Raw genomic sequence first — 22,731 nt, forward strand, 5'->3', positions numbered from 1 at the left:
ATCATGCCAAAATTTTCAAAGAATGTCTTGTAAGAACATGGCCACTCTTGAGCAGTGTGGCTCCTGAGGACGGTGTCTTCCTTGGGTAAACTTCAGGGTTTGGGGTGGATGGGGACATAGCTAACCACCTTCAACAGATGGATGAGCTGGGATCCAAGTATGAGCCTCTCCAATCAGAATCTGCATCTGGATGAAATCCTTGGGAAGCTCCCTCCTCCGCATGCTCCTCACTTTGCCATGAGGCCTTTAAAATCGTTTCTTCCCATCTCTGCTCCCATTCCCAACTGCTGGGTTTTGCTCAGATAATTTCCTTTTCAGATATTTTTAGGCATTTTTGGCAGCACATCTGTATACATTTTTTAAGGTTGCTATGGAACATTCATGTCACCAGCAGGCTGTAGAGCACTGATGCCAGAGTCCAATGCCAAGTTTTTGTTCTGCAGCCTCCACTTACCAGCTGGGTGCCTGTGTCAAGGAGTTCATCTTCTGAGTGCCTGCTTTCCTCGTTTGGGAAATGGAGACTGTGATAGCACCTTTCCCATTAGTAGTTGGAAATGAAGAAAATTGATGTAAGATGGAAATTATGCTCTAAGAGGAGGGATGGTATTGATTTAAATTGAGATTATGCTCTGCCTTCCTCGTGGGTGATTAGGAAGGTGAAACAAGTCCACTGAAAATGGAGATTATGACAATCTGTTTCCCACAGATTATTACGAGAGTGAATTGAATTGATAGAAAGTGGAAAGATTACAGTGGCTCCTCATGGGGGACCTGGACGGTAAATTGAGTTGATAGCACGTTGAGCTTGCATATGCTTCTGTGGAAGAAGTGGTTGAGGTATAACTGAGACGATAGTATACCTGCCCTGTGTGTGGTTGGTAAGTTGAATTAGATTGTGGTATAATGAAGTTATGATTTGCTGTCCCTTGATGAAAAATGGAGAGTATGATATAACTCTCTGAGAGTTGTTGGGAGGATGATGAGGGTTGGGAGAATATTTCACAGTGACTTCTTCCTGATTGGTTTGAAGGGTGAAATGGGTTGATAAAAAATGGAAAACCTGACAAACTCTTCCCAATGGAGTGCTGGGAGGGTAAAAGGGTTGATGACAAGTGTAGGTTATGGTAATGCCACCACATGGAAGTTTGGTGGACAATGGAGATGATGACCATGCTCTCCTCATATAGTCAGGGAGTGGCAGTAGTGGAGGGAGTGCGTGACGTGGCCCTGCAAGGCCCAGCTGACTGACATGCTTGGGAGAGCAGAGAGGAGGGCTCCTTGCACTGGGCCTTGAAAGATCAGCAGGAGTTTTTACTGAACCAAGCATAAGAAGGCCCATGATTCCCCCACCCATGCCTCTTCTACCTTTTGGCCAGTCCCAATTGAACCCTAGGGCTCTCACCTCAACCCTTCCAGGACTGCCCAGTGACCCCCAAACTCTCTCCTAGGGTCCACCTCACCAGTGGCACCTATAGACCACTCACCAATTCCTGATGTCTCCCCTACCTACTGTCTAGCTGTGGTCAAGCCAACTGGGGCAGAGCTCAGACCCCTTCTGGTGTTCCTAGGTCTGCATCTCTTCAGACTGTGCCCACAGTTTGTCTCATTCAGGAACTTCTTCCTCTATAGGCTATCCTCCCCACTGGCCCTCAGGCTCTTAGCATCTACCCTGATCACCCCTAGTAACTTCACTTGCCCCAGGGATCCGGCCCCACAGGATCTATCCTGTGTCTTCTTGAGGAGAGAAGGGTATCTCCATCCAGAAGACAGGAAGGTGGGATGCAGTTGCTGTGTATTTCCCTATTTCCTGCTGGACACTATACTGGCTTGTGGGTTGTCCTAGAAGCTCTTTCATCAGCCACCTGAAACTGGAAGAGTATCCTCAAGCTAGCAAGGACCTGGGCAAAGAGAATCTGGAGTACTTGTGTATCTGGTTAGGGGCTGTGATGGGTGAGGAGGCAGGGAGCCGAGCATTTTATGTGCTCTTCATGGGGTTCTCTCCACAGCCCCAGGAGCTGGCTCTCTCATCATGCCCAGTTTCTGGGTTGTAGTGGTCACCTGCCAGAAATTACTAGTATAGTGAGAGAAGGCCTGGGTGGAAAATCTATGCAAGGACCTTGTGACTGAGGTCTTGACCCCACAGAAGCAGAAACGTGAAGACTCATGAGACCACACCTCTGCAGGTATGAACGCCTTCTGTGTGCTGGGACTGTGCTGAGGCCAGGGTAGGGGAGATGTATAGAGGGGAATCTAAACAGGGCTGCTTGCTTTCAGGTGGCTCAGTGTCATGAGGAAAGAAGCCATGCATCAGATGGTCCCACACATACATATATGATCACAATTGTGATGGGACAGTGAAGAAGTCAGGAGGAGTCTGAGCTAGTGGGGGCTCAGGAGGACACCCCAAAGGAAATGACTGAGAGTGCAATGATGGGTAGGATTAGCCAGGTGGCCAACACTCCAGGATGAGGAAGAGCACATGCCTAGGCCCAGTGGAGTGAAGGAGGTGGAACAGTTGGGGAATGAAAAAGTTGCTGTAGCCTTTAGAAGTTGTGACTCTGGACAGGTGAGGAACCCCATGCCTGGCACTGCAGAAGCTGATGGGGAGATGCAGGTCCAGTAGATCCCTTCCCCAGGGGGCGATGGAATGGGGAAGCAGCCTTGTCATTGTGTCTGCATAGCACAGAATGCCAACATAGCAGTGACTGGGCAGTTCTCTCTCATGTAAAGAAGCCTGGATTATCTGTGATTAGGGAGGGCCCTGTTGCCATCTTTCTGCTCCATCGCCCTCTTGTGGCTTCCAATCTCCAGGTGACACCTGAGGGGGTGTGGCCATCACATGCGCATTTGTGGATGTGAAAGTCATCGAAAATGATGACAAGGATGTAGTGGTGCCAGCAGCGTGTGAGACTAAAATCTTCAATGATGACCACAGTGATGGGGAGGAGGCAGACAGCTACCTAAGAGGGCTGATGGGGTGCCGTCTAGGTACAGCACTTCCATCTTCTCAGATGAGCAGCCCACTTCCTGGACCTTCAATATGATGACCCTTCCTCTTGGAGTCTCCCCTCCTCTGTCCTTGCCCTAGGCCACCTGCAGCCTGTCCACCCAGCACTCAACCTGCATGCTGACATGGAATAGCAAAGGGAGCAGCTGTAGCATCAGGATCCAGGGAGCCTGTAGTATCACCATGGAAACCCCTGGACTAAGGACTCACACCACATAACCAAGAGCTTGTCCCTTGCTTGCTCTGGGACCCTCCTACCCCATGCTCCACTTGTGAAATAAAGATCATATTGAGAGAGAGGGATTTGGTGCTGCAGGGGGCAAAGCTTGGCACTGGTCTCTGTGAAAGCTGCCTGGCACCTGGGCATGGGGGGTGTGAGGGGATGTGGAGTAGGCCCTCTGATTCAGGGTGTCATGGCTATGAAAGCCCCAGGTAGAGGCCCAAGGCCATAATGAGCAGAGAGATGGCGTGCCCGCTGCTGGTCCTCCTGCTGGTTGCCTCAATCTCCCCCTTGTCATTTGCCTCCCTGGATGGCGTACCACTTGCTCACTCCCTGTGCTACACCTTCGTGTTGCCGCCCACCTTCCTGCTCCTCTCTGGTCCAAGTCTGAGCTTCATCCCGTTCTGCGGCCAGCCTGGCTAGGCTATTTACCCTGGCACTCCCATTAGGCCGGTGGCGGCGGCGGCGGGGTGGGGGCGTGTCAAACAGGAGAGGCCCCTGACCAGGTGGGCAGAGTACCTCTGACACCCTGCAGACTGTGAGACTTCCAACCCAGTGCCTGCCCCTTTCACCACACTCAGCAGAGGGTAGCTTGGCACTACACCTGCAACTTGTCTCAACCTTGGACTGCTTCCAGGCCCCAAATCCGAGATCTCCTCCTTGGACTTCCATTTCCACCAAGGGCAGCTGCTGACCAACAATGAGAGTGTCCTGGATCCCTGCCCACCTCCAGGGACTCAGTGTACTCAACCCAGTCTAGGGCAACCACAGAACTGCAGTCAAAGCTTCATGTGCTCAGGTTCACCTGGGACCCTTCAAGTCAAGGGCTGCCCCTTGAATTCCTCCTTGGTGTTTTGTTCCACAGAGTGCAGCCACTTACAACAAGGAGAGTGCCCTGGACCTCAGCTCACCTCCGTATGAGCTCTCAATAGACTCAAAACCCAGTTGAGGGCATCTGCAGAACAGCACTCACAGGGTCCTTCCTGTGACCTGGTGCACTTGAGAACCTTAAGAGCAAGATGTCCCACTTGCATGTCCCTGTTCACCGAGGGCCGTCGACGACTCCTGCTGCCCAACTTCCTGGGAGCAACTTGAGCCTAATGTCCTAGTGGCATATCACCTGGGGGGCCTTTGATAAGGACCAGGCCTCCCTGGACATGCCACTAGTTGAGGCTGGGGACTGGGAGCAAGATCTGAAGGAAACCCAGACCCTGAGCACAGAGGGGTCCCTGGCTGAGCTCCTCCAGGCCAAAGACAGGCACTGTGCCCTGGAGCAGGAGGGGGAGACATTACAACAGCAGGCCCAGCAGTGGTGTGGACGGCAGGCCGAGGTCCATGCTCTGGAGCAGTGGTCGCTAACCAGTGTCCGCGGACCACTGGTGGTCCCTGAGGTCCAAAAGGTTGGCGACCACTGCTTTGGAGAACTTGTATGGGCAGGTGCAGGGACTCCTGGGAGATTTTGGACAGGCCTACATGGGCAGAGGTGACATCCCTGGGCACTCCCACCCTAGAACAACACAGAAAGGGAGTTGCATGGAATGTGGGTTACCTCCTGGGGTGGAGATAGTGTGAACCAGCAAGCCACCATATTATTATTTTTAATAAAAATTATTGTTCAGTCATAATTTTATTATTCCACCACAAATTAAAGTTTGAAGTTACACTGTTAGGGGGTTAATTACTTTTTCTGTTGTATCTACAGCATTGGGAATGTTTTAAGGTAGCATTTTAGTATTTGTGCAATAACCATAATATTTATTTCCACTTTTAACCAATGCCATATGCCAACTGTGGACCCCAGGGTCAAGCTGAGGGCATGGGTGGGAGAAGCCCAGGTCCCCTCACTGTAAGAAGTGCCTCTCCCACATCCGGAGCCACCCTGCCTTCTCAGAGACCCCAGGCCGTACACACCCCATACTGCAGCCCTGCTTCTCAGTGGACTCTCTGGAAGCAATGCCTCAACATGCTCTTGTCCTTCACTTGGTCCTATGTCTTCCATCTGCCCGCAGGGTTATTCTCTCCTCTTTGCCCAAAGTTTCTGGAAGCTGTGTCATTTCCCATCATATGCTGGCCTGCTGGGCTCCAGCCAAACACCCACTGTCAGAAGAGTTCACTACACTACAGTGGCAGTCATACCGTCATATAAGTGGGTCAAGTCAATATGTGTACACCTTAAACTCACGCAATATTGTATGTCAAATATTTTTCAATTTTTAAAAACATGGCCGGTTCTGTGAACCAAGAGAGAAGACTTGATGTTTGCCTGAATGCTCAGGTTACAGGTCTGATTGGGGAAAATACCTTCAAATAAATTCAGGATTTATTTTTATTGGCCACTTAGAATGCAAAGCATTTCATTTGTAAACTGCTAAAACCTGAAAACATGACAATCCAGGTTAAATAAGATAGTCTCCCAAAGTTGTGTGTGCTCATTTCAAGCTCAGTTTTTCTGCTTGATGTACAAAAACAATTTTCTAAGACTCTAGGAAGGAAGACTACTGATCTGTGGTTTGATCAACTGTTCAACCTCAGTTACATCTCTTGTTATTTTCTCTGTAAGGGTTTACAGAAATTGTAGAATAGCTGCCTTTTTCTAGTCTCACACCAACATTCTGGTTCCATGTGTCTCCTGAAAGGCACTTCCCACATATGGACTCCATCCTCACCCTTCTCACCTTCACTCACTTCCGAAATTGGTGTGGACATGAGCACCGTGCTGTGTCTTCACCATCAGGGAAAAGGCTGTAAGTGCTGCTGATGACCTTGATGAACTCACACATGCTGACAGGATCGGGCACAAGGAACTTGGTTTGTCCAGGACAGGAAGCTGCTTCTCCTTGTGTAATTCTGTTATCACCAGATTGTGCTAGGATGCTGGATGGCCTGGGAGGCTGGGTGGAGGTGGGCAGCCAAGGGCTGTGCGATGGTGGGGAAAGGTGTGATGGCCACCATAAGGAGAAGGTATCTTAAGACCTACAAACGAAGCAGGCAAGTCCATATATTATAACAGGATTATGATAGGGTCATTTATATTGGGTTGGAGCACAATAAATGACTCAGCAGTCTGTGCAGATATTCTCTGCTAGCAGACCCCTGTTACAGAACTTAAAAAATAGTATTACCTTGGGTGCTAATGACTGACAAGACAAAGGACAAAGAATGCAGTAGCACCAGGGGATGTACCCCCTGGTGGTCTTGTGATTGTTTATAATCGATGTTGTTACCGGTTTGATATTTATCTTGATTGTCATGGCATTCAATTTTTAACCAATGCCAGATGTCAACTGTGGACCCTGGGTATTACTAACAAAAATATTTATGGCTGCATTTTAAGGAACTCGGATAATCAGAATAATCATCAACAAGGAAGCTTGCTAAGGACAGTGAGGTTGGTCAAAAGACTCAGAAAGAAACTCAAAAAATGAAATGAAATGCGGGACACAGAGATGGAGTTAGTTTTGTTCACATCAACATCAATCATTCCACCTCTGACATCTTTGTGGCCCACACAATCTTATCTGCCTGTCTTTCTCTGAGTCCCTAGGGTCAGATATCAGGAGGTGGTCTACATGCTTAAAGCACAACAGTAATATAAGCAGCAATAGGAGCAGAGTAAGCCTTCTAGGCATAAGACGATCCTCAGAGTAGCCAAATCCCATTTCCCAGGGAGAGAAGCAAGCCAGCGACTAAATGAGTCTTCGAAGGAAATCTGATCAGCCTTATTGATAGCATGTTTCATATAGGATAAGAGGTCAGTAATGTTAGATTCATAAGAAAGTATATAGGTACATTCTTGTTTAATGAGCGCACAGGTCCTGCCTTGTGCTGCAGTGAAAATATGTAAAGCCATTCTATTTTGCAAAATCTCATTTTTCCTTTGCCCTGTTTCTTGGTTGGTTCAGCAAGAAAATGCTCTGTCTAGAATCATTTCAGGCAGTTGCTGTGAACTTAGGCAAGGCTTGAATTTCTAGCTTGGTACTAACACTGGTATACTGGGGTGAGACAATGGAAACAGGCCACTCCTTCCAAGACAGACTGTGAGTCCCCTGGGACTTTAAAGCAGATAAGTTTTGGGGGATTTCTGGTAAAGTCTCATAAGGTAGGGAAGCCCAATGTGCTGTGACCAGTCTATCCATAAGGGAAATAAGGCCATATATGTGTGCCACATATCCAGATACCTTCTTTGGGAGTCAGAGGGGCACCTGCCTTTAAAGATTTGTTTTCTTTTTCTGTCCACTCAGTATCTAAAATCTTGTGCATTATTTGACAAGTAATGGATGGGAACCACCACGTGTGCCTATGTGTGGTGTGGTTCATCCAGTGGAGAAAACACAGCCAGGCCATTGTAGTCATATACAATGTCTATGCTCAGATTCCAGCAGAATCAGTGGGGACCATGTTCCTGACTGACAGGCAAGAAATACTGTATCCAACCTGGGGGAAGTTGCCAGCCAACCCATGTTCAAGTGTCCCCTCTCTTGGTTCAATGTCTCAAGGAGCTCTGAGTAGTAGTGGATGTGGCTCCTTTTCAACTCTGGTGTTAGGCATCACCGTAGCTTTCTAATGGATGTGATCAGTGGAACGTCTCATGTAACAGTTCCCAAGCATTGGTAGGAATAGAACCCCATGCTGGCATCGGCCAAATTTATTTTCCTGACTGCCTTGGCAATGACCTTTGCCCACTTGTGTAATGTGGAAGATTGCAAAAGGGCACGTAGCTATGCTTTTAAAATACCATGCTTTTTTGGGCATGGGGACAATACCTTCTTTCATTCATGGGAGCATCTCTTGTGGGGGCTCTACGGTAGGGGCTGAAGTGGTCTTGTAATACATTGATCCTAGAATGGCATGTAACTCATTGCCCAAGGAACTTGTGGGAGAGAGCTCTGTGCTGTTGCAAATATGCATGCCATTTCTGCAGGGTATAGGCTGGGACAACAGCTGAAGTGGGTCTTGTAAATAATTTTTCTCTCCACCCCTTAATTGGGAGTGATGTTCTTAAAATAAATGGCTGCTTTCTGGAGGTGTATCTGATCTCTGCCCCGTTGTATAGTTGGGACCAAAATCCAAGGGACATTTGCTCCTTTTGCTATTTGTGTCAGAATGCCCAGCCCATGCCTTCTGGGGTTACTGAAACATCTTATTCAGATGGTAACCCCTCCTGTGAGATTCCCAAGAGCTTTAATCTGTTTGACCAGCTTTTGGTTTCATTGATCTTTTGTATTTTTTAGACTATTTTGTTTATTTCTGCTCTAATCTTTATTATTTCCTCACTTCTGTTCACTTTGGGCTTTGTTATTCTTTTTCTCATTCCTTTAGGTGTAAGGTTAGATTATTATTTGAAAATTTTCTTGTTTTTTGAGGCAGGCTTGTATAGCTATAAGTTTTTCTGTTAGGATTGCTTAGTTGTGTCCCATAGATTTTGGATTGTTGTGTTTTTATTTTCATTTGTCTCAAGGTATCATTTGATTTTTTCCTTGATCTTATTGTTAACTCACTCATTGTTCAGTAAAATGTTATTTAGTCTCCATGTCTTTGTGCGTTTTTCAGTTTTCTTCTTGTAATTGATTTCTAGTTTTATACCATTGTGGTTGGGAAAATGCTTGATATGATTTCAGTCTTTTGAAATTTATTGAGGTTTGTATTGTGGCCTAATGTGTAGTCTATCCTGGAAAATGTTCCCTCTGCGCTTGAAAAAAATGTATATTCTGCTGCTTTGGGGTAAAAACCTCTAAAAATAACAATTAAGTTAATCTGGTCAAATGTATAATTTAAGGTCACTGATTTTTGTTTATTTTCTCTCTGGAAGATCTATCTATTGATGGCCATGGGGTGTTAAAGTTCCATACTATAACTGTATTATTGTCCATCAATTTTTTTTTAAAAATATATTTTATTGATTTTTTACAGAGAGGAAGGAAGAGGGATAGATAGTCAGAAACATCGATGAGAGAGAAACATCGATCAGCTGCCTCTTGCACACCTCCTACTGGGGATGTGCCCGCAACCAAGTTACATGCCCTTGACCGGAATCGAACCCGGGACCTTTCAGTCCGCAGGCTGACGCTCTATCCACTGAGCCAAACCGGTTTTGGCTGTCCATCAATTTTTAATTTATATATTTAGGTGCTCCTATGTTGGGTACATAAATGTTTATAAGGGTTATATCCTCTTGTTGGATTGATCTCTTTATCACTATAAAATGTTCTTTGTAAAATAAAATGCCCTTTGTCTCTTAGAACCTTTGTTTAAAAGTCTATTTTGTTTGATATGAGTATTGGTACTCCAGCTTTTTTTTTTTTTCATTCCTATTTGCATGAAGTAGTGAAATCCTTCCAGTTGAAAATATCTGAATGTAAGTGTAAAATCTGGCCCATCACCTGTTTTGGTATAGCCCAAGAGGTAAGAATCTATATATATAAAAGCCTAAGTGACCATTACGACCGAACAACCAGAACAACTGGTCGACCAGGTGCTATGATGTGCACTGACCACCCAGAGGCAGACGCTCAATGCAGGAACTGCCCCCTGATGGTCAGTGAACTCCCACAGACAACCTCCCGTGGTTCCTTCCCCCGGCCAGCGGGCCGACCCTGATCGCCCAGATCAGAACCTCCCATGGCCCCTCCCCCGGCTGGCCAACCTCCCGTGGCCCCTATCCCCCTGGCCAGCCAGCCCCGATGGGCTCTGATTGCCGGCCAGGCCAAGGGACCCCACTTGTGCATGAATTTGTGCACTGGGCCTCTAGTAATTTATAAAGACAAACATTTGCAATAGAAAGGGAACATTAACTTTGAAGTATTGGCCTGCAAAGAATTCCATTAGACCTGTATTAAAAATTGTGTTCAGTTATTATTTTATTTTGAATTTCATAAGTAAAAGTTTTGTGGAAGAAAATGAGAGTTAAGATAATAGAGTCCAAGAAGATCATTAAAACTTCTCTTGTGTTTTGGGAGTAATTTTAGCTTGTGTGGGATTATTTTTATCTTCTAAAGTATTTTGAAGTGGTTTGGCATGGATGGGGAGCCCGGGCCTTATTTAAGTGGTTTGTAACAGGTAATATTAGCTGTTGAAGAGAGTAATTTTTGCTTTGTTGTTACTGTTTTTGTTTGTTTGTTTGTTTTTCTCCCCCTCCTGCAATTTAACTCAGCTGTTTCATGGGTTAAGTACTAAAAAGGTTATGCAGCAATTTGCAGTGTATATGTGTGGGAGATTTGTCCTACAGCTTTTGAATATTGTTCCCATTTTTCATTCTTTTTTCCTCTTTGCTTTTTAGTTTTATAAGTTTCTGTGGACATAGCCTCAAGCTCAGAGATTCTTTCCACAGCTGAGCCCTTTATAGAGCTCTGGCATTTCTTTTAATTCTTTAATTTTTATTTTAAAGACATTATATCCTAGAGAAGTTTTATGCTTGCAATGAAATAGAGAGGAAGTGTTTTGTGCCAGTCTCAGTTTTTGATAACCAGTGTTGTGGCTGGACTGGCCCTTGTGGTTCTTATGATTTCAGGACACAGCAATAACCATCATGAAACTTGGAAAAAAAGAACAAGGTTTATTATTCATAAGTCCCAGGGGAAGGGGTACATTGTATGTCTGGCCCCATACAGTGAGGTTGTGGGTAGAGAAAGAGAGGGACTGTGGACCTCGAGTTATACTTTTATTGGTGTCAAGGGTGGGGACCTAGGGTCTAGCACTTTTTATTGGTGAATTCAAAACATAAGAGTGAGAATTTAAAGTGTGGAAAGAGGAAAAGAAGTGGCCCAAATAGTCAGTTATCTAAATCAAAGATTGGAGGCTGGGGAGAGGCAGGGCTGCCTGGCTCTTTATCTAGTTGTTGTGGGGGGGGGGGGGGGGGGGGTGTGTGTGTGTGTGTGTGTGTGTGTGTGTGTGTGTGTGTGTGTGTGTGTGTGTGTGTGTGTGTGTGTGTGTTTAGATAGCCATCTTTGAAGTGGATGCCTCTTTAAAATGCCTGGTCAATTAAAGTTGAAGTCAGGCTCTTATATTACAAAAAAGGAAAAGGGAAAACCAACTGGCAGGGTTTACCCAACAGAAAGATTACAGGTATTTCCCATATGCTCCCTGCCCCCATACATGCATAGCCTTCCCCATTATTATCATCTTTTTTTTTTTTTTTTTTTTTTACCAAGAATGAACCTCCATTGATACATTATAATCATCCAAAGTCTATTGTTTACCTTAGAGTTCACTCCTGGTATTATACATTCTGTGGGTTTGGACAACTGATAATGACATGCGTCAATAATTATAATGACATACAGAGTATTTTGCCTGCCCTAAAAATTCTCTCTGCTCTGTCTAGTATTTCTTTTTGACTCTTCCTTGGAATTTACATTTTTCTTTTTACATTGCCCATCTGTTTTTGCATGTTGTCTGCTTTTTCCATTAGAGCCCTTAGCACAAGCATGTCAAACTCAAAGGCTAACACGGGCCAAATAAACAAGGCATGCGGCCCATGGGCTGTGAGTTTGACATGCTTGCCTTAACATATGAATCATAGCTGCTTTAAGTATCTGATCTGATTATTCCAACATCCCTTCTGTACCTGAATCTATTTCTCATGCTTGATATGTCTTTTTCAGTCTGTGTTTTTTTTTGCCTTTTAGTATATCTCATAATTTTTTATTGAAATCTGGACATGATGTACTGGGGATACTCCTACAAATAGGCTTTTCTGTGGAGTGGTGGTAAGGTGTGGGGGAGGTGAAGCATTTTAGAATCCCGTGTTTAAGTCTCAGTTAGTGAGCCTGTGCCTCTGGACTGTGAACATAACAGTGCTTCTTAGCCCTCCCCACACTCCTAAAGTTGGACAGAATGTTTAGAATGGTCTGGAGTTGGGTATGTCCCTTATCCAAGTTTGGTTAGGCTCTGATAAAACCCCAGTGGGTTAGCCTCTGGTAAAATAGTTTCTCCTGAGGTCAGGCCTTGTTAAGAACAGAGTGCTCTGGTACATTTCAGAATGATACCCGTTCACTTCTTTTGGAAGCACGGGGGATTTTTCTCCAATATTTACTTTTGCACCTGGTTGAGCACCTGGAGGTAAATTTCACAAAAGTGTGGGGATCCCTCTATGACTGTTCCTCATTTTGATTTCACTATGTTACAATAACATAGCCCTGTGAAACTAGTGAGCTTTGCTTTTTGAAACAGTGTCATCCCACATAGTTATATTAAAATTTAAACGGAAGTAGAGATTTATTTGGTTGAATATAAGACGTTTATTGTAGCTATGGTTTCTGATTTTGTGTTTTTCTTTTCAGTATTTGGACCGTGAGACTGTCTCGGCCACATTCATTGACAGCAGCGGACAGTTTGTTTCCTCCCAGGTGATAGGAACTAGCCGGAATCCTTACTGCGGCTATGAACATCAGACTCTGTCCAGCCAGGAGCGCGTGGAGGAGGACTCCTTGCTGACTGCCTTACAGAGGCAGATACCTGACGTGGGCCCTGTCACCTTTTTGAAGAGCAGTGACCCTTCTTCCAGCTACTTTGTCATCTTGAACTCTGCAGACTTCTTCAAGGTGGGAAGCCAGCTAGAGGTGCTGGTTCATGTACAGGATTTTCAAAGACAGCCCAAGAAGTATGGTGGAGACTACCTGCAGGCCAGAATCCACTCCCCTAAGCTGCAGGCAGGGGCTGTGGGCAGAGTGGTGGACTACCAGAATGGGTTTTACAAGGTCTTTTTTACTTTGCTCTGGCCAGGCAAAGTTAAAGTGTCCGTATCTCTGGTCCACCCCAGTGAAGGGATCAGAGTTCTTCAGCACCTCCAGGAAGAGAAACCAGACAGGGTCTATTTCAAGAGTCTCTTTCGTTCAGGAAGGATTTCTGAAACTACTGAGTGCAACGTGTGTCTTCCTAGGATCCTGCCCCTGTGTAACTTTACAGATCTGTACACTGGAGAGCCCTGGTTCTGCTTCAAACCAAAGAAGCTCCCTTGCAGCAGCAGGATCAACCATTTCAAAGGTGGCTACCAGAAGGGCCTCCTGACCGCTGCAGAGAGTGCTTTCTTCCAGAGGTACATGCTTCTTGTCCTGGGGGGTGATCTAAGAGTCCCTTTTCCCTGTCTTTGTCCCACTTAGGAGACATTGTCACATTGGGAGGCTTTCTTGTTTTGATTATGTGCTACTTACATCCTCTAAACTTGGCCCAATTCAGGAGAGGTGGTGAATAAGAAAGTAAACACAGATTTATGCTTTGTGATAGATTTTTTAAAAGCGAAGCTTAGCATTTATTTCAGTTCAAATTAAAGACCTTTTACCCTTGAATTTTCATTTTTTACCCTCATATTTATGTTTTATTTCAGAACTGTGTAGCACATATATAGCTCTATAAGCAAGATCATTAATTAATAGGACATATACAAATCATCCAAGAACAGGGCTGATAAGAGGCCTTATAGTCAGGCCAGTGTTTTAGCTTCATGTCTAGTAAACTAAAATAACTTTTTAAAGCTTTTTTAAAATCATCACCCAAGGATATGTGTTCTTTATAAATTGATTTTTAGAGAGAGGAAGGGGGAGAGAGAGAGAAAGAGAGAGAAACATCAATATGAGAGGGAAATATTGATTAGTTGCCTCCCACAGGCTCTCCTACATGGATCGAACCTGCAGCTTGGATATGTGTCCTCACCAGGAATCTAACCCGCAGCCTTTCAGTGTATGGGATGATGCTCCAAACAACTGAGCCACTGGCCAGAGTTAAACTAAAATAATTTTAAGTGACATATCAGTTGTTAAAATCATATAAACATTTATTAATAGGAAGAAGACTATGAATATAGCAACATTGCTGGGTTAATTTAATGATGAGCATGGGAAGCCAGGAAATACCACAGCAAACCATATATTTTAAGTTAACAGTTTTATATTCTTGAGCGTAAGTATAAAACTCTTTTAGCATAATGATCAACATGTACTAATGTGCAGAATGGAACGCACATTAGTATGGATTAAACTTTCTATTTCCTTCAACATTCCATGTAGTGCTGAAATAAAATAATACTTTTAAGATATAAAAAGTTATAAAAGCTACATGGTCAAAATTATTTGAAAGAATAAAATTTTTTTTAATGAAACATACTTTTTAAACATTCTTTGGTAGAGAGATATTTTTGTTGATTTCATTGGGCACCCTGAAACATTTTATATTTTAAGTCCAGTCATCACTTGATGTGGTAAAATTTCCTACCGTAAGGTATGTGGTCTATAGGAGCTTCTTCTGGAGTCCACTCTGTTCCAGTTTACCCGCGCATTTGATGGACTCATGCTATGCTTTTAGAAGGCCAGCAGAGGGAGCACGACTCAATGTATTTATTGTACTGACTTGAGGCGTGCAAAAGGACTTTAGCTTTAGTTTTAATCCTGTGTTTGATCTCAGGCATGCTATTTATTGATAACTATGAACAAGTTATTTTATTTCTGTGCACTTTTTGTCTGTGAATGAAAACTGCTCATTTATGAGTTGTGTTGTCAACCTACTTAGTGGCCTAACAGAGGAAAAAAGCACAGCTTGTCATTTACTCGGATTCCAGGTGAGAGAAAGGTTAGAGAATGAAATAGTGTCAAATTTAAAATATGTCTAACATAAATCCTACTACTAAAACAAACAAAAACACACACACACACACAAAAAAAAAAACAAAAACCTGTGAATGCAGAAGGATAGAATAATATCTGTCCCTGCCCTTTCTTGCAAATTCTGGATGAGGCTGGCTGATGGCACTTTGTAGTAGAATCATTAAGAAATTCTACTTGCCCTAGCGTGTTTGGCTCAGTGGATAGAGTATCAGCCTGCGGACTGAAGGGTCCAGGGTTTGATTCCAGTCAAGGGCATATGCCCGGGTTGCGAGCTTGATCCCTAGTAGCGGGATGTGCAGGAGACAAGCCGATCAATGGTTCTTTCTCATCATTGATGTTCCTATCTCTCACCCTCACCCTTCCTCTCTGAAATCAATAAAAACATATTTTTTTAAAAAAAATTCTACTTACCTGGGATTTTTCTGGAAAAACTATTTGAGGTGGCATAAGTTTTTGGAAGCCAAATATTTGACAGAGTCCTGATACCGATTTTATTTTTTGCATTGTTTACTCTGTTAAAATTATGAAACTTTGCACCAGGCTAGCTGAAAGAGAAAGAGAAAGATTGAAATTGATCACTTGAAAGATCTTTGTGTATACTGTTTTGAACCTATGGCCTGAATATGGTAAGCTGATATCCATTTTTACTTCTTTTCTTGGTGGCTCATAATGTTGCTTAATTCAGAAAGGATTAAGAAGCTTAATCTTGGTCTTAGGGTTCCTAAATGATGGATAAATAAGGTGAGCTAATGCTTGTTTTTTACTCTTAAGGGAAAAAAAGTATTGGTTTTGGAAAAAAAAACAACAATACTTTGCTTAGAAGATCCTGTTAATACAAGGGAAAACCTTTTGAAAAAATGAAATTATCACATACAAAGCTTCCCTTTATTTTAGCATGATTTATAATTCTTTTTTTACTTTGTATTAAAAAGACTTCAAATCTTTAGAAACTCTGCAAGAATAATAACAATGAGCACCCTTATATCTTTAACTTAGATTTACCATTGTTAATGTTTTACCACAAATGCTATCTCTCTCTTTCCCTCTGTATGTGTGTTTATATGTGTGTGTCTATGTATAATTTTCCACCCAGACCATTTGAGAGTAAGTTGAAAACATCATGGCACTGAACTCCATGAGTATGCATCTCCTAGGTACATGGACTTTCTCCAACATATAACCATAACACAGTTATTATACTTTGGATATTTATCATTGATACGATATAATTATTTAATATGTAGCCCATATCCAAGTTTCTGCAGTTGTCCCAATAATATGCTTCATAGCTACCTTTTTTATTTTAACTCAGTGGTTGGCAAACTCATTAGTCAACAGAGCCAAATATCAACAGTACAACAATTGAAATTTCTTTTGAGAGCCAAATTTTTTAAACTTAAACTTCTTCTAATGCCACTTCTTCAAAATAGACTTGCCCAGGCCGTGGTATTTTGTGGAAGAGCCACACTCAAGGGGCCAAAGAGCCGCATGTGGCTCGCGAGCCGCAGTTTGCCGACCACGGTTTTAACTAATTGAGTCAATGTTTACACGCAATGTGTTTAGTTATCTCTTTAATCTCCTTTAATCCAGAAGAGGTCTCCAGTTTATTTGTTTTTTACAGTGCTAAGAATTTTGATGTCACTATTTTGTGGAATGTCCCTTAATTTGGATTTGCTGCTTTATTGTTTCTGCACGACTAGAGTGAGTTAAACATTTTTACAGGAAAATTGCAGAGGTAAAGTTTTCTTTGTTTCCTTTGCTTAAAGTTCTAAATTCATGAATACAGTTGATGTGTGCTCTCTTAAGTGTCACTTATTTAGGCTATGAAATTTTGTTTTCTCTAATGTAACCCCCTATACTTCCTTAATTGTTATTTTGTCTCTCTCCCCCATTAAATGTCATTTCCATAAAGGAGGAGATGCTGTGGAGTTTGTTTACTATTATATCCCTGGCATCTAGGAGTGCCTGGCATACAGTAAAGTTTAAGAATTATTTAAGAACAAATCTCTTTTGAATTGACTTTTGATGAAACAAAAAATCATGACTGCAAGTACCCATATCAAGAGTTTAGAACGTTAGTATTTTATTTTTTTAATTTGTTTTTGGTTTAAGTGTAAAAGACCTAGTTATTGTGACCCAGTTTCTGGAAGAGTTCACCTGGTTTTCAATGTTTTTCTCTTGGGCTCCAGTCTCTCTCACTTTTCACACAGCCCTCCATCAGATATTTTCTAAGCACAGACTCTAGACCAGGGCCTGTGCTAGTAGGTACTGAAAACAAAAGGTGAGGGAGACACAATCTGTGTCGTCAAGGAGTTCATGTTTTAGTAAGGAGAACAGACCCTGAGGAGCCATAGTAATGATGAACAAAGTACTGCATGAGCACGTGTCTGGGGCCAAGAGCCTACAGCAGGACTCCTCTCAGTTCTGGGCAAGGCCGAAGGAATCTGGCGTGTGACTTCCTGCTGCACAGGCTTGCAGCCTGAGAACTAGGAACTAGGTAGTGACAACATCGATATTCTCGTCAGTGTGAGCCTTCTCCGAGTCTGAGGGTAGTAAGCAATTCAAACCAGAATTTGTCATTTTGGGAGTTTGGGTTAAGAGCTAGCAGTGAAAAATTAATCTATTTAATTTCTGTCCAGATTATAAGACCTGTTTATTTCTGGAGACCTAGTTACTAATTGTTAATTGTGTTGATTAATTTTATGAGAATATTTAATCTTAATGAGCATCTATGAAATCATATCCATTTTTTATTGGTAAATAAAGACACATATTGGAAAATAACTATTCCTGAATCTAAGTCTGTACTCTTTTTATTCCTCTTTAAGTGGTGTCAATATCAAAATGCCAATCAACTCCAGCGGACCTGATTGGGTGACTGTAGTTCCCAGGAGAATAAAAGGTAAAAAGGAATGAGCTCTATGATTTCTTGCTTTTCTTGCTAAATGGGTTGAGGCTCTGTAGTTTCACTGATGTTACAAAACCCTCCCCTCCCCTTTAATGTGACATGGTTACTTCTGAGCACAATAGAAAATACTGAAAGAGCTGTTAGATTAAATTAAATCAATTAAACCTTATGTGCATAATCTTGGCTTTTGCTATTTATACTCACGTAAAAGTTGTCTTCTTCCCCACTCCTCTCTCCTTTGGCTCCTCAAGAGCCTTTAGAACTGTTCTGTCCATTATGGTAGGTATTAGCCATATGTGGCTATTTAAATTTAAATTAATTAAAATTCTTTTTAAATTTAATTTTTTACTTAATTTTATTTTTTTCCACTTATCCCCTCTATACCCTCTTCCACTCCCCCTCTCCCCCACACACTCACCACACTTGTCCATGAGTTGTTTTTTTAAAAAATTAATTCTTGAGTCACACATGCTCAGTAGCTACAATTGGCTAGTGGCTACCATTTTGGATAGCATTTTGTAAAGAATGTATCCATCATTGCAGAAAATTTTGTTGGATGCCACTGCTCTTGGATAGCTAGCACTGCTCCAGATATATTCAAGAAATGTGTGTACAATTGTCATGGAAATTTCTTAAATCAAAAACATTGGGTTAGTGAAAGGAAGTTGTTCTCAACGTGTAGTGTCTGGACTGGCAGCATCAGCATTACCAGGGGACGTGCTAGAACTGCAAATTCTCTGGTCCTACCTCAGAAAGAGGGGGTGGGCATGGCAATCTATATTTTAACCTTCCAGGTAATCCTGATCCATTGGTACAGGATATTATTAACATTAAAAGAATGAATTTCAGAAGAGTAAGTGTATGTGTTATATTTTTACAGAGTAGATATAATTAGTTAAAGTGATTTTCAGTAGAAAGAAAGGATGAACATTATTACAGAGGCTTATGCAGATGGCAGACAATTGCTTCTTGGCCTTTTGGTTAAGATCAAGTGCAGATTGAAACAACATCTTTTTAGCTGTTGAAAGCTTATATATATATACTAGAAACCCAGTGCACAACATCCCAGTTGGGGAGCCCTTGGGGGATGTCCGACTGATGGCTTAGGCCTGCTCCCCGTGGGCATCGGGCTGTCAGACACCTTAGCGCTGCCGTGGAGGTGGGAGAGGCTCCTACCACCACCGCTGCTCTTGCCAGCCGTGAGCCCGGCTCAGGGCTTCTGGCTGAGCAGCACTTCCCCTGTGGGAGCATACTGACCACCTGGGGGCAGCTCCTGTGTTGAGTGTCTGCCCCCTGGTGGTCAGTGCATGTCATAGCGACTGGTTGTTCTGCCATTCGGTTGATTTGCATATTACCCTTTTATTACATAAGACATATATACATATATACATATATACATATATACATATATATATATATACATACATATATATGTACATGTATGTATACACACACACACACACACACACACACACACACACACACACATACTGCACTCCATGGAGAAGTGCACTCCTCACACTTCCTCATCTTTGATACCTCAGGAGGCCCTGTCCCACGACCACATCTATTCTTCTCTCTGTTGTCTGGCTTGCCCTCCTTGTGATGTCTCTGGGTATCCAGTGGGATGGTCAGTAGGAGGAGCTTTGGATGGTATACTTGCATCTGACAGGTCTTGAGTTTCTTCCAGGAAGTGGTTGTGGAGAGAAGGCAGGTTCAGTAACTAGTGAGGCTTTTGATAGATTTTTAGAGGAAGAAAGCAACCATGAATCAGTAGGAGCAGAAGAGCCTGGCTTTAAGAAAACCATTTTGGAGCAGGTGCTGTACATAATTGAAAAGAAAAGGGGGGTTGGTGTACAGGGGTGGGCAAAAGTAGATTAAATTATCAGCCACCATAACCTAAAAGATAAATTGTAAGAAAGGATATGAAATAATATAATAATAGGAAGAAGACAATGATCCTATCTAATAAAAGAGTAATATGCAAATTGACTGTCACACCAAGACACAAGATGGCCACCCCCATGTGGTCAAAGATGGCTGCCCCCATGTGGACACAAGATGGCCTGCAGGTGAGGGCAGTTGGGAGGGACCAGGCCTGCAAGGGAGGGCAGTTGTGGGAGTTAGGGGTGACCAGGCCAGCAGAGGAGGGCAGTTGGGGAGACCAGGCCAGCAAGGGAGGGCAGTTGGGGGGGGACCAGGCCTGCAGGGGAGGACATTTGGGGGGGACCCAGGCCTTCAGGGGAGGGCAGTTGGAGGGACCAGGCCTGTAGGGGAGGGCAGTTGGGGGGGACCAGGCCAGCAGGGTAGGGCATTTGGGGGGACCAGGCCTGCGGGGGAGGGCAGTTGGGAGCCAGCAGTCCTGGATTGTGAGAGGGATGTCCGACCATACGGGTGGTCGGACATCCCTCAAGGGGTCCCAGATAGGAGATGGTGCAGAGTCTGGGCTGAGGGACATGCCCCCCACCCCCCATGCACGAATTTCGTGCACCGGGCCTCTAGTAAAATAAATAATACAATAATTAATAAATGAGAATACAAGAATACATTGTTTTGCATACTCACAACTCTAAACCTACTTTTGCTCACCCCTGTTTATAATATTGAAGAAGTCCAGCTTGGCAGAACTTCACTGAAAGTCACTCTATTGATATGAGTGCCCCCAGCAGGGGATGCCCAAAGACCCTAAACAAAGCACTCATATCCTCCCTTCCACCCTCCCTCCCTTTGTCTCTTTATTCTGTTTTAAGTTTTTTGTTTTTAGATAATTTTAGACTCAAGAGTTGCAGAAATAGTAGAGTTCTCATATAACCTTTACCCAGCTTCACTTATGCTGACATCTTAAGTAACCACAGAACACTTACCAAAACTAAGAAGTTAACACCAGTACAATATTATTAACTAAGCTATAGAATTTATTTGGATTTCATCAGTTTTTCTACTAATGTCCTATTTCTGTTCCAGAATCCAGTGCAGGATCCCACATTTCATTTAGTCGCCACACTTACTTGCCCTCCCTCAGTGACAGTTCCGCAGTCTTTCATATCTTCCGTGACCTAGACCCTTTCAAAGAGCATTGGTTAGATATTTTTAAGAATATCTATAGCTTTGGGTTTTTCTAATGTTTTTGTATGATTAGAATGAGGTTATACATTTTTGGAAGGAGTAGCACAGAAATGATGTGGTATTCCTCTTAAGGGGTTACATGTCAGTATGCATTGCTAACAACCTTAATCTTTTTGAGGGGGTACATGATACTGATATGTATCGCTAATGATGTTAACCTTAATCACTTGGTTGAAGTGGTGTCTGCCAGGAGTCTTCACTGTAAATTAATTATTTTTATTTACTTATTTTTAAAACTTTTTATTTGTATCTTTGTATTTACTCTACTCTGGGGGCATACTTTGAGACTCTGGTCAGCTGAATAATGACCCTCTCCCCCATATCCAGATCCCAATCCTTCAGATTTTTGAATGTTACCTTATATGGCAAAATAAACTTAGCATATGTGATTAAGTTAAGGTTTTGAGATGAGGAGAGATTACCTGGATTATCTGAGTGGGCCCTAAATGCAATCCCAAGTGTCCTTTTAAGAGGAAGATTTCCTACAGAAGACAGAAGGCAGTGTGAAGGTGGAAGCAGAGAAAGATTTTAAGGTGCCATGCTGCTGGCTTTAAGAATGGAGAAAGGAAGGGGCCATGAGCTAAAGAATACAGCTCCAGAAAAGGCAAGGCCAACCAATTCTTCCCTACATCTTCCAGAGAGGGCGTGACTCTGCTGACACCTTGGTTTTGGCTCAGTGGTAACTGACTTTGAACTTCTGGCCTCCAAAACTGAAAGAATAACTATGTTGTTTTAAGCCACTGAATTTGTAGTAATTCATTACAGCTGCCACAGAAAACTAATGCAGAGACTACATAAACGTTCTGTTTCTGCTTACACTTTCACCCACTGATTTTAGTATTCATCAGTAGATCTTGCATGTGGCAGTTATTTTTGTGGTGTTCTATTGATGACTTGCTATATATCTCATTCTTAAGACATTTGTTAATTGGTATTTTTCCTTTCCCATTTATTTGTCAATATAAACTCATGATTATTTATTTCACTCTTTGGGTTATAATTCAGTTCAATATCTTTTTGTTCAAAATATTTTGGCAATCGGGAACTTTTTCGGTTTGGCTTCTGTGTCCTTTTGACATGCTCTTATCATTTTCTTGTTTATTGATGACTTCCTTCCTGGCACAACAAGTTATTTCAGGCCCATCTTGTATTATTATTATTTTTTTTTGTCTTGGCCTTAGAAGAGTTCATAGTCTTTATCCTTTTATTATTTCACTTATGAACCCTATATTTTGGAGAGGTTCTTTTCCCCTATGAAATTTTGTTATTTATGTATTAGTTAAATGATTTTCCTACAAGGTAAAATTATTCTAAGGTGCATATTTAGAGTTTGGTGGATTATTTGAGATGCCAGTGCTAGCCTCATGAATGGGTATAACTCCAGTCAAAAGCAAAGCAACACACCTTTTAATTAGACTAGACTACCTTATCAAGGGCAAGCGTCTGGTTTCTGACAGGCTTTCCCAGTGTCCCAATTACTGTTGAATTTTTATAAACACCACCTGAGGCCCCCAGACTATCATAGGCTCATGGCTTAGGAATCTTGATGTCTTCTAACTTCACCAACAACTAAACTGGAACTCATAGTTTTGAGCAGTTTATTGACAGTTTAGGATAGGACTAGATCTAATGTTAGCAGAATAAATGTTAACATCTTTATAGCTCTTTACTGTTTTTCTTTATCTATTGAAATATAGAGCACACATCATATAGTTTTTGCATTTGTATATATCTTTGTAACCTGGCTAGGCCAAATTCTGAAGTGACTCCCAGTGATCCATGCCCATATTAGTTCCTTTTATATTTGGATATTAACCCTTTATCAGATGTATCTTGCCAGATATGTTCTCCCCTACAGTGGGGCTCCCTTTTCATT

At 42.7% G+C, this 22,731-nt stretch overlaps 1 protein-coding gene across 5 annotated transcripts in view; it reads left to right on the forward strand.

The window, feature by feature from the left end:
- Positions 1 to 22,731, forward strand: part of NXPE3 (neurexophilin and PC-esterase domain family member 3) — a 66,619-nt gene that overhangs the window by 32,423 nt on the left and 11,465 nt on the right. For all 5 annotated transcript variants that reach the window (XM_080654595.1, XM_080654597.1, XM_080654596.1 and 2 more), the window contains 2 exons: positions 12,506 to 13,260; positions 17,650 to 17,723. In XM_080654595.1, the coding sequence (XP_080510721.1) occupies positions 12,506 to 13,260; positions 17,650 to 17,723 (829 nt within the window). The remainder of the gene's footprint in view (positions 1 to 12,505; positions 13,261 to 17,649; positions 17,724 to 22,731) is intronic.

This window comes from Plecotus auritus (genome assembly GCF_963455305.1).
Source record: "Plecotus auritus genome assembly, chromosome: 2".
Lineage (NCBI taxonomy): Eukaryota > Metazoa > Chordata > Mammalia > Chiroptera > Vespertilionidae > Plecotus > Plecotus auritus.